We start from the raw sequence: 12,394 nt of genomic DNA, 5'->3' as shown, positions 1-12,394 counted from the left end.
CACACACACAAAAACCCAAACAAAAACGGACTGGCTGAAATCTTTGAGCATCCCTACTTCTGAGTGCTAAGGAAGAACAAGACTTTTTTTCTTTTCAGATCAACACAGAAACCTTGTGGCTGCATGTTCTTCACAACTGATGTGTTTATAATGGTTGATGGTTTGGAAACAGAGCAGACTGCAGCTTCAAGGCGCAGGATGAAAGGAAAATCTGATGATGATGCATCTCCATCTCCATCCTAGCAACACATCGCCAGAGAGTGACAAAACCCCAGGCATGCACTTGATTGCCATAGATAGCCTTAAAAAACTCCTCCCTTTGGCAGATAATTTTTTTGGCATAAACAATGAGATTGGCAAATGCCCTGGGAGGGGCAAGGAACACCCATTGTGGCAACACCCAAATGGGAAGTATAAGTAGTGATCCGCTGGGAAGAATCATTTGCAGTCTCAATCTCAAAGCAGGCTGTGCAGCTGAACTGGGGCTTTTGTAGGGCTTAGATTCTCCATATCTTTCACTATGAGTTGCGGTGTTAAGGGTGGTGGCGGTGGAGGCAGCGGTGGCGGAAGCTGCAAAATCATTGGTGGTGGAGGTAGCGGCGGCAGCAGCGGCGGTGGCGGTAGAAGTATCAAAATCACAAGCTCATCCTCCAGGTCCTCCAGAGGGTTTTCTGGTGGTAGTTATGGCGGAGGAGGATCTAGAAGTGGCTATGGAGGAGGAGGTTTCAGCAGTGGCAGCTGCGGAAGGATAAGCAGAGGGAGAATAAGCTATGCCGGCAGCAGCTATGGTGGTGGCTATGGTGGTGGTTATGGCGGCGGAAGCTATGGTGGCGGAAGTTATGGTGGTGGAAGTTATGGTGGTGGAAGTTATGGTGGTGGAAGCTATGGCGGTGGAAGCTATGGTGGTGGAAGCTATGGCGGCATGGGCTATGGCGGTGGAGGCTATGGCGGAGGCAGCTACCCATTCAGCAGTGGCAGCTTTGGTATTGGCGGTGGTGAGGGAGGCCTCTTCAACACCAACGAAAAGTCCACCATGCAACACCTTAATGACCGCCTGGCTAATTACATAGATCAGGTGAAACGCCTGGAAGATGAAAATGATCAGCTTGAGGTCTTGATCAGAGAGTGGTACCAGAAGCATGGAACCGTAGCTGGACCAAGGGACTACAGCCAATATTACCAGCAAATTGACCAGCTCTACAATGAGGTATGCTATTTTGTTTTGAACAAGTACTACAAGGCTTTAGGGATGCGGGTGGCGCTGTGGTCTAAACCACTGAGCCTCTTGGGATTGCTGGAAGGTTGGTGGTTCGACTCCCTGCAATGGAGTGAGTTCCTGTTGCTTTGTCTAAACTCTTGCCAACCTAGCAGTTTGAAAGCACTCCAGTGCAAGTAGATAAACAGGTACCGCTGTTGCGGGAAGGTAAATGTTATTTCCGTGCGCTCTGGTTTCCATTATGGTGTTCTGTTGTGCCAGAAGCAGTCTAGTCATGCTGGCCACATGACCCAGAAAACTGTCCGTGGACAAATGCCGGCTCTCTTGGCCTGAAAGCAAGATGAGCGTCACAACCCTCATTGATGTAACCGTCCAGGGGTCCTTTACTTTTTTACCTACAAGGCCTTGGATTTCTTTCTAAAAGATGCTTCATCCTGTCACCAAAATGAGAGTTACTGACTAGGTATAACTTAAAACCCTTGTAAATGACATGGTCACGCTTACTGCCTGGGATGAGGCACCTGCTGTTCTAAAAAGCCATGTGCATCATGGGCAGCCAACATGGTGTTCTCAATATGCATCCAATCATCCCTGGCTATTGGCCGTGGTGGCTGGGGATGAAGGGAGTTGGAGTTCTACCATACCTGGAAGGCACCATGCTGGCCACCCTATACTATAACCTTTGCTAATTCAAGCAAGCTTGAGTATTCACCGATTACTCTCAGCAACAATGCATACCCAGTCTATACCCACTGCCCCTCTCATCATTTCAAATGAATGCACAGCAAACATATCAAGATCTGCCCAGAAACTACATCCCCACCTGCAGTAGACCTTCAAAGCAGTATCATACCACTTCAACAGCCATGGCTCCCCATGAAGAACTGAAGTTTGCAAGGGCGTTGAGGGCTGTTAAGGGGCCCGCCATTCTCCTCAAAGAACTACAGTTCCCTGAGTGGTTTAACAGCCAATATTTCATCCCAAGGAACTCTGGGAAATTGAGCCTTGTGAGGGGAATAAGAGTCTCCTAACAATTTCCAAATCCCTTTACGTACTACAGTTTGAAGAGGTATAATATTGCTTTGAATGCAGAGTGCAGACTGGGCCCAGTTCTAGTAGACAAGCCAATCTAAGTCAGTTCTAGGTAGACAGGACGCTGGGCCTTGAGATATTGCCTTCCAGAGACCTTTGAGACCTCTAATCTATAGAACATGTTGTGGTGTCTCGCTGTTGCATGGAGTTTATAAAATGGGCTTTGAGATTATAATTAATATCGCCTTTATTAATTATTGCTGTTGTGAATTTTGCGACTTGACTTGCAAACCAGTCTGTGCTTTCTTATGAAGAGCAGTATGCTAATGATACAACAAAACAAAACACAACACAACACAATCAGCATGGTGTTTTATTACATTGTCATCTCCGACAGACTGAAGGAATTAAGCATAAACATGTACATTCCCCTCTTTTTCCAGCTTATTGGTGAAACAGATGATTACAACAAAATCCTTCTGAATATTGATAACACCAGGATGACTGCTGAAGATTTTAAAATGAAGTGAGTATAACTCTTCTCACCTACTTTCCTCAGACATAGCTGAAATCTATATCCCTTTTTTCTTCAAAGAAACTTAAAGTGGCTAATGATAGTGCAAATGGGAAATGGAACCTGTGACAAAATGATTACAGGTCACAGAACGCCTTTTCTTCTATTCCAAGACCCCAGGTTTTCCATTCCCTTCTCCAATATTTGAACAGCATTCCATGGCCAATGAGCGTTATCTGTCCCACCCCAGAGGGCTTTCTTTTTGAAAAAAGCTTGACAGTACCTCAGTGGATGTATTAACCTGGATTTCCATGTGCCCAGAGCAGATTTCAATCCATCCTACAAAATCATCAAAACATAAATCTAACCAAACAGGTGGAGTTCAGACCCAGGTAGCAACATTGGAAGCTGCTGTTTACCTTTGGCCATCTTTTACAATGCAACCTGTTTCGACTGGCAGCAGCTGTCCAGCATCTCAGGCATTGGACTTGAGATCTTCTTCTGCATGACCTTCTGCATGGGAATAAAAAAATCATGTTTAATCCATAGACATGCAATTAACCCAGGCATGTAATTATGAGACATGTGATAAGAAAAGTAACGTTTGTGAAGCCTGCCAGTCACTGTTCTCCACCCTACACCCTTTCCTGTGCATTAGGTACCAGACTGAATTAGGTCTCCATCAGAACGTGGAGGCTGATATCAATGGGCTGCGCCCCCTCTTGGATCAGCTGACTCTTGCCAAGTCTGACCTGGAGATGCAGTTTGAGTCTCTGAGAGAGGAGCTGATCTGCCTCAAGAAGAACCATGAGGAGGTAATACAGAGATCAAACAAACAACGAACAAAAAGTCAACCTTCTGAGCTTCCTATGAGGGTTTTTCAGGGGGTAAAAGGTAGCAACCAACAATTTAGTTTGGGGTGCAAAATGTGATGAATTCATTGTATGGTACCAGAAATACTTGATATCTGTGTCCCTACAGATATTGTTGGACTCCAACTCTCATCAGCCCCACCCACCACAGCCAACGCTCAGAGATGATGGGAATTGTAGTCCAGAAATATTTCTGGAAGGCCAGTGGTCCCCCACGCCCACTTTTCAGCTCGCAGGGAGATTCAACTGACCAACCCTGGCTTAGCTTGATTTAAGGATCCCCATGCAGGAAGGTTTCCTGCAGTTCCTTTCGTTGGCCAGTGCTGAGTGTTAGCAACTGAATGTTGTGAACTGCCCTGAGATCTAGGGATGAAGGGATACAGATTTAATAAACAATAACAGTAACTGGGTTGAATCCCTTACTGACACCCCTCAAGTCCTAGCTTCAGGGACTTGCTGATGCCTTGGCTGAAGGTGGCCCAATTCTTTCCCCACCCTTCCTCTATCTGATGTTTCATAGAGCCATTCTCAAGACACATTAGCAGAATTTCATGATTATTATTATTATTTTAAAAAAGAATTGTGGGGGATTTTGGGGGGGAAGATGCAGATTTCATTTCATGATGTGTTTTCCTTTCCCCTCCCCTTGCAGACCCTGAGAGGCCTGAGAAACCAGCGTGGTGGCGATGTGAACGTTGAGGTGGACTCTGCCCCTGGTGCGGACCTGAAACAACGTCTTGATCAGCTCAGGGCTGAATATGAAAGAATCATCGCAGACAACCGCAGAGAGGTGGAACAGTGGTACGAATCCAAGGCAAGTGTTCTTTCCAGTGATTAGAAGATAGATGACAGCAGATGAACTATATCCACCATACTGAGAGGAACCTGGGTGACAGGCTTAATCTAAGGGGGGGAAGGGGGTTGATGCTAGTAGCTGGGGTGTGTTTAGTAGATTGCTCCCCAACTGTCCACAGCTCTTGTCATAGTTAAGAAGACCACTCTAGGGCCAATGGAAGCGATCTGAAGAGTGTATGAAAAATGTGAGCTGAAATAAGGGGAGCAGGTTTAAAAGGTAATGAGAGTCCTGCAGGTTTAGATGTTCCTCACATCCCATTTCCCACAGCCAGCAACCTCTGGGAAGCCTTTAAGTAAGAGACGAAGGCCAATGGGAAAGTTTGTTGCTACCAGAAACTGGCTTTCCATGGCATACTGCCTCATATAGCTGTCATGAAGGATGCCCAATGCTTGGTGTTTTCTAAGAGGTGGGGTGGAGATGACCCAAAAGAGAAGGAAGATAAATTACTCAAGAGGGGTCATGGAAAAAGCCTGACACACAATTCCTACTGGTGATAGTGCACTTGGGGTGTTGATAGGACACAGAGACATGAGAATCAGCCATGTTCTAGACACAGGGGTGGAAAGTATAGTTGACAACATTGCCCAATATTATGTGCAGACCTGTGTAGTACAATCCTTGGCTTGTCCTCTCATCTTATTGACATTCCCAAGTTTGCTGTGTGCCTCCCAGTAAGAAGCAAATGGTCCAGCCAGTCAGAATATCTTCCTTTTTGTCTACTAGATGGAGGAGGTTCGCCAGCAGGTCAATTCAAGTGGGCAGGAGATAAATACCGGCAACCAGCAAGTCTCAGAACTGAGACGAGAATATCAGACCCTGGAGATCGAGCTGCAGTCCCAACTCAGCATGGTATGTGGTAACATGGGCAAAAGTGATACATCTGGGTGTTTTCTTTCTTAACATCTGCTAAAAACATGGTATTGCATCAAGGTATAGTTGTTTCTTACATAATGAGATATGCAAAAAGAGCAAACATATTAGCTATATAAGTTAACAGCCGTGCGGTTCCCTGCAAGCTAGGGAAATAATTCTCCCACAGTCGACATAGCCAGATCAGACAATTACACCCTGGCTCCAAGCGACAGGTGAATCAGCTGGCTGATCTGTGCTTGCCCTTGCCTGTTCATCGACAGGGTGCCCTGAGAAGACACCTGGCTGCCCCATGCTACTATGGCTAGATACTCCCCAAGTTACGTTGAGGTTTCCCAACTCCAAGGAAGGCTCTCCTTGCCAATGAGCTGGGATGGCTTGGTCAGACAATTTCTTGGTTTGCACCTAGGGGTGGAAGGACCTGTCAGCATTGGTTCTCCCTATTTCTCTGCTTTTCAGTAATTTTGTGCAGCAATCTGTGCTTTAAAAATATCGTCATGAAAATTCACCAGCATTTCAATTGCAATTTTCCCCCAATGAGCACACTTTTGTATATACACATTTTTGCATTTACCCCAAATATAATGTTTTTTTTGTATGTTAGTTTGATGAATATCTTCATTTTTATGCACACTTGCCCCTAATACATGCATTTTTTTTAAAAAAAAAACACTAATTGAGTACTGCATTGCAATATGTGGAAGAGTGTGAATTTTGAAGGATACATCTTGTTTCAGAAAGTGCAGATTTGATAGATTTGTTTCTAAATGAGACCTGGATTGAATTTCTCTTCCATCTCTATTTGCACCATCACTTGTTCTTCATGACTGCTAAAGTGGGGCGAGGGTGGGAATCGCCAGAACCTGAAAAATGGGTAAGATGGAGCACCATTCCTGAAGGTCATCTCACTGTTTTCTTTCCCTCTTATCAGATCCAGTCTCTGCAAAGCAACTTGGCCGACACAGAACGTCGGTACAACATGCAGCTGCAACAGATTCAGGTCATGATTGAACCAATCGAATCAGAGCTCGGCAGCATCCGATGCGAGATCGAGAGCCAGAGCCAGGAGTACCAGCTGCTCCTTGGCATCAAGACTCGCCTGGAACAGGAGATCTGCCAGTACCGCCGGCTACTTGAGGAAGGACAGCAAGAAATGTATGTTGACTATAAGCTATATTGGGGATATTAGTCCACTGCTGCGAAAACTTGCCCACAAACAATAGAGACCCAAAGAGGGAAGGCCCTACATGCCAGGAACAAATAAGGGAGGGAAAGAGGGACCATCTACAAAGGATGCTTCCAGACTCTAGAGCACTCCAGAATCACTGAATCACTTCTTCATTGCAAACATCCCAGTACTATAAATAAAAGAACCGTGTATCTCTGTGAACCCACTTGCAGCAAAATATTGCCAAGAAGGGACTCGGAGGCCTTCTAGAGCAGTGTTCCCCAAATTTGGGTCCCCAGCTGTTTTGGGACTACGATTCCCATCATCCCTGACCACTAGCCCTGCTAGCTAGGGATGATGGGAGTTGCAGTCCAAAAAGCGCTGGAGACCCAAGTTTGGGAAACTCTGTTCTAAAGCATCCAGGGGCCACTGACTTCTTAGAATATCCTAGAACAGCGGTTCTCAACCCCATGGGTCCCCAGATGTTGTTGGACTACAACTCCCATCATCCCTGACCACTGATCATGCTGGCTAGGAATGATGGGACTTGTAGTCCAAAAACAGCTGGGGACCCACAGGATGAGAAACACTATCCTAGAACATTCTGTACCAAGGAGGGAAATCAGGGGTGGATAGGTGTGACGAGTTAAAAGTATAAAACTGCCTTATGGAAAATTGGACCACTAGCCCATCTGTGGCCTCGCAGATGTCATTGAACTGCCTGCTCCCATCCATCTTTGACCATTGGCCATGCGGGCTGGGCATAATGGGAGCCAAAGAACACTTGGAGGGCCCCATCCCTTATCAAGCCCAATCCTATCTATCCCGACTGCATAGCCTCCAAGGACTCAGACAGAGACTTCTCCTAGACTAAATGAAGGTATTTGGCATGAGCATCGACATTCCGTCTACAAGGCATAGTCCACGTTATATATATTTTTTCTTTGTGAAGTGGTTTGCAGTGTTCTTTATGGTTATGTTTCTGTTTCCCAGTAGCTCATCAGGAGGAGGAGGAGGAGGAGGAGGATACGGAGGTGGCTACGGAGGTGGTAGAAGGGGAAGCATCGGCAGAATTGGCGGAGGAGGCATTGGCGGCGGAAGCATTGGCGGCGGCGGCGGCAGTTCCGGTATTGGAGGAGGAAGCATCGGTGGAGGAGGAATGGGCGGCGGAGGCATGGGCGGCGGAAGCGGCGGCGGTACCTGTATCGGTGGAGGAAGTATTGGCGGCGGAAGTATTGGCGGCGGAAGTATCGGTGGTGGCGGCGGTTCCTGTATCGGCGGAGGAAGCGGCGGTGGCGGTGGACAAATGGGAGGAGGTGGTCAGAGCTACCCCATGCCTGTACAGCCCTGCAAACCAGGTAAAAACCCTCACAAGGGGGATTTTGATACTCTATGCCTTCCCTTTCCTTCCTCGTTGCATCAGGCAGTTGGAATATTTAACCAGTAAGGGCTGCTCCAAATGCCATAAGGTCCATTTAGCTTTATAAGGAAAAAATGTGCCAACCTTGGGGAGTGTTGCACATGCAGGCATTAAGCGGTCACAAAGCAGCCCTTGCCCGCCAGACGTGTAGCAAATGAGAGGCAGAGGCAATGATCATGCATCAGAATCTGTGGGCAATTTGCCCACCATCTTTCTAGGCAATGTGCCTTATCCTTGTGTTAGGGTAGGCTGTGGGAGATGATGCAACCACACTGGGATTTAATCTAGAGCTGTGTAGCCTGTTCTCATGAGGGAACCTTCAATTACCCTACAATTAGACCTTGCATGCTCCATTTCTCAGTATGCTCCAAACTGGATTAGAGGGAATAATCTTGTCCAGAAGACATCGGGGGAAGGGGCGGCAAAATAATTCCCTATATTCGTCTCACAGGTCACTTCCACATCATCCATCTCAAGCATGATTATACCACTTTTTAATGATCAAGGCTTCTCCCAAACAATCCCAGGAACTTTGATCTATTATAAGTTGTTAGGACACACTTAAAAAACTACAGTTCCCATGATTCTTTGGGGGAAGCAATGGCTGTTAAGCTTGGCATAAGGGTGCTTTAAATGGATGGTGTGGATGTGACCGCAGGCATTTTCATTCTATTAGAACAAAAGGCCAAATCTGTGCCACGCTGCATTTAGGAAGTAAGAAAGCAAGTTTCACATGCCGGTGTTGAACGTAACTTACACCTCAGTCTTTGTCATTTATGCATTCCTGTGCCCCTAAAGACTCACCTTTTCCCTTTTCTCTCCCAACAGTACACGGCAGGAAATCCTATGACTAACCATTTGTCCTTTGTCGTCGCTCCAACTTCAAACCCACCAACTGGTCCCGCTGTTATAGGAAGCGCACACCTGCCCCTGTGCCCCTTTCTGCTTGCTTGTTCCGTTCTTCAGAGGTCTTCCTTGCAGGATGTGTCTTGCTTTAGCTTGTTAGTGGCCAATACGTGACTTGTGTCATTGATGAGGGTTGTCTAATAAAGCTCCATTGCTGCTTGATGCAATCAGAAAAAACAACAACTTTGTGTCTCCTTGTTAATTGCGCCAAGCAAGCATTTGATGTGTGCCTCCAAATGTACCTCACAATCTTAGCTAATGGTCGATTATACCAGGCTTACATGGTGACATTTGAAATAGTCCATTTCTTATACAGTGGTACCTCGGGTTGCATACGCTTCAGGTTACATATGCTTCAGGTTACAGACTCCGCTAACCCAGAAATATTACCTCGGGTTAAGAACTTTGCTTCAGGATGAGAACAGAAAATGTGCTCCGATGGTGTGGTGGCAGCAGGAGGCCCCATTAGCTAAAGTGGTGCTTCAGGTTAAGAACAGTTTCGGGTTAAGAATGGACCTCCAGAATGAATTAAGTTCTTAACCCGAGGTTCCACTGTACAGATAAAGGGTGGGATAAAAATCTCCGCTCGGAAGGCTTGCTGGGAGAGGTTGGTTGTCAACAGGTACCAAAAAGACAATAAAGATGGTACGTATCTGATATGTAAAGGAAAGGTAGGCAAGAGTGTTGGACTAGGGCCTGGGAGACCAGGGTTCAAATCCCCACTCAGCCATGAAGCTCATTGAGTGACCCTGGGCCAGTCACCACCCCTCAACTTGACCTACTTAACAGGGTTGTTGTGGGGATTAAATGAGGCGCATGCAAACCCTGTACTTGAGGTGGGATATAAATACTGTAAGTGAAGAAATAATAGTGGGACAGTTCATCCAGCTCAGCTGGAGCCGCAGCCTATGGTAGATAATACAAAAAACACATAAAGAGTGACACCTTCAGGACTTAGCAGGTAAAGCCTCTTTCATAAACCCCGTGGCATGTAGCGAAGGAAGTTTCTTTCTGCTGGTTGTCAGGCGGACGAGGCGGGCACGAAACTTCTCTTCCATATGTACAAGTGCCCAGTGACGATTTAGAGCTGCGCATGAAGCAGTTCTCCACCAGGTGGCATGGCATGCACTCTTGCATCGTGCCATTTGTGTACACACACACACACAGTGGCTACAGAATGATGATTGGTTCCTGGACACGATGGAAAACAGGAGGGGCGGGTCAATGGGAGTGGCTAAAATCTGGACTGGTGTGCAACATTTTGTCACTGCTGGTCTTGCTTGAATGTTCTGTTTATTCCCGTCTGCATTCAAACACACTGCTTCTGGTTGGCTCGTTTCACATAAGCATGTACACTGTGGGTCTCATCCCTACTAAGTCATCTTTACAGCAGACCCATGGAAGTCAGTGGACTTCAGTTAGCCATGTCTAACTTGAGCCCATGTACAGTAGTACCTCGGGTTACATACACTTCAGGTTAAATACACTTCAGGTTACAGACTCTGCTAACCCAGAAATATTACCTCAGGTTAAGAACTTTGCTTCAGGATGAGAACAGAAATCGTGTGGTGGTGACACAGCGGCAGCGGGAGGCCCCATTAGCTAAAGTGGTGCTTCAGGTTAAGAACAGTTTCAGGTTAAGAACAGACGTCCGAAACAAATTAAGTACTTAACCCGAGGTACCACTGTATTTCAGTGTGTCTCCTCTGAGTATGATCAAGCTGGCTACAACCCTGAGTTTATCACTTCATATACTAATGAAAGCAGCAATAATCTCTCAATGCTTTGGAAACAAAGTGGCGGCAGCTTGTCAATGAGTTCAAAATATCATCGGCATGTGATAGGGCTGGAACCGGGGGGGAAAGCCCAGCCCCGAGAAACCCACCAGAAGGAATAAGGGCTTGTGCCTACATGTTATGGAATTTAAAATTGGCGACAACTTTATTAAACCTTTCAGATGCAGGAAGACCTTGGCTTAGGCATTGGGTGTGTATCCCTCCCAGCCCCAAAGCTGGGGGGAACTGGGGCTCCTCAGGGTGAATGGGATATAGGAGGGTGCACAGCAAGACACTTGTGTGCACTGGCAGCCCACCCTATATCCCCACAACCTTTCAGTGTATGGCCAGTGACTCCCATATACAAACCCCTTTAAGAGGGGACCCTGGAATCACCACCATGGGTGTGTGTGTATGTGTGTGTGTGTGTGAGTCACCACTTCACACCCCACGCCCCCATTTAGGGAAGATAGACTAAAGGCTTAAAACCTTTAGCCCGAGGCTTAAAACCACCAAAGTTGTGACGAATTGCTACGGGGAAGGCAAAACCTGCCAATGCAGGGAAATTCCTTCCCGACTCTTGAACAGCAACCATCAAAGGACCGTAGCAGCGCCTGCTGAACAGCGCCTCCTATTTAAGCAGTCTGGCCCCACCTCCCTGCAGGGCTGATTGGCTAACTGAGGTTTGGCAGGAACCTCCAATGACTAGCACAAGGAGGCGGGCCAGCCCAACCAGCTGGTGGGTCCCGAGTGGGCCTAGGTGCTGAGCGCGGCCCCGCAAAGGGCGCCCACAAAGGAAGGCACTCAATTTACTACATTCACGAGGCAGTTTATTCTGTTTCCCCAACGTTTCCCTAACTGTTAATTCCTGCATTATATTTGAGCTTTCACACGATGTGAAAGCTGCTTTCAGAAATATAGGGGGAATACGGTGCAATTTTAGCACTCATTTCTGTGTTGTTTGCTTCCATACAAAGCCCGTTTGCAAATAATATGGAAATATGTGCAAAACATGCGCTGTATTCCGCTATATTTCTAGAAGTGGCATTTACATTTTGTGAAGGTTCAAATATAATGTGGAAATTAACAGCCAGGGAAACAGCATGAACATGGAACAAACAGTTGTGCAAGCGCAGCCATTGCTGGGCTTCTACCAAGATCCATAGACCTACAGAGGGACCACTTGTCCTTTTGAGCAGAGGTATGGAACTGTTTTAATTCTGAGGGCTGCATTATCTCATGGGCTACCTTCCCAAGGGCTGTATGCCACAGTTGGGCGGGGCTAGAGGGAATTAATGGGCGGGGCAATGCATGCAACTCGGGTGGGCAGGGCCAGAGGCAAATAATGGGAGGGGCAATGTATGCAACTCGGGTGGGCGGGACCAGAGGCAAATAGTGGGCAGGGCAACATATGCAACAACTAATAGGGAACATTCCAGCCATGCAAAAGGCAGAAGTTTTTTTCCTTATACACATGTACACACCATGTACGTATATCCCTCCATCCAGGTGAGCAAAATTCAAGTTATCACAGTTCAAGAATACTTCTCAGTCAGGCAAAAGCTCTTAATGGATGTGTGGAGTCAGAATAATGACGGGGTGCAGCCACTGGGAGAGTTTTGAGGGTTGGATAGAGATGCTTGGAGGACCAAACTGGCCCACATTTGAGGCCCCCCATCCCTTTACTCACAGAAGCCCAGTCCTGCTTCTTCTCCTGTATGGAGTGGCAAGAGTGAAGAGACTTGGCAACACCTGGGCAGACTAG

At 46.8% G+C, this 12,394-nt stretch overlaps 1 protein-coding gene across 2 annotated transcripts; it reads left to right on the top strand.

Moving 5' to 3' along the window:
- The first annotated feature begins 441 nt into the window (after positions 1 to 441).
- LOC310747804 (keratin, type I cytoskeletal 19-like) lies at positions 442 to 9,037 on the top strand. 2 transcript variants are annotated; one of them, XM_083583023.1, is made up of 8 exons: positions 442 to 1,207; positions 2,692 to 2,774; positions 3,421 to 3,577; positions 4,287 to 4,448; positions 5,214 to 5,339; positions 6,292 to 6,515; positions 7,525 to 7,886; positions 8,777 to 9,037. In XM_083583023.1, exons 1-8 carry the CDS (start codon positions 521 to 523, stop codon positions 8,800 to 8,802), a joined length of 1,827 nt encoding a protein of 608 aa, XP_083439149.1. In that variant the 5' UTR covers positions 442 to 520; the 3' UTR covers positions 8,803 to 9,037. The 2 variants fall into 2 exon arrangements, with proteins under 2 accessions (XP_083439149.1, XP_083439148.1); XM_083583022.1 differs by having other exon boundaries at positions 7,522 to 7,886.
- The last annotated feature ends 3,357 nt before the right edge of the window (positions 9,038 to 12,394 follow it).

This window comes from Podarcis filfolensis, assembly GCF_964270895.1.
Source record: "Podarcis filfolensis genome assembly, chromosome: 13".
Lineage (NCBI taxonomy): Eukaryota > Metazoa > Chordata > Lepidosauria > Squamata > Lacertidae > Podarcis > Podarcis filfolensis.
This window is presented reverse-complemented; position numbering and strand designations above follow the sequence as displayed.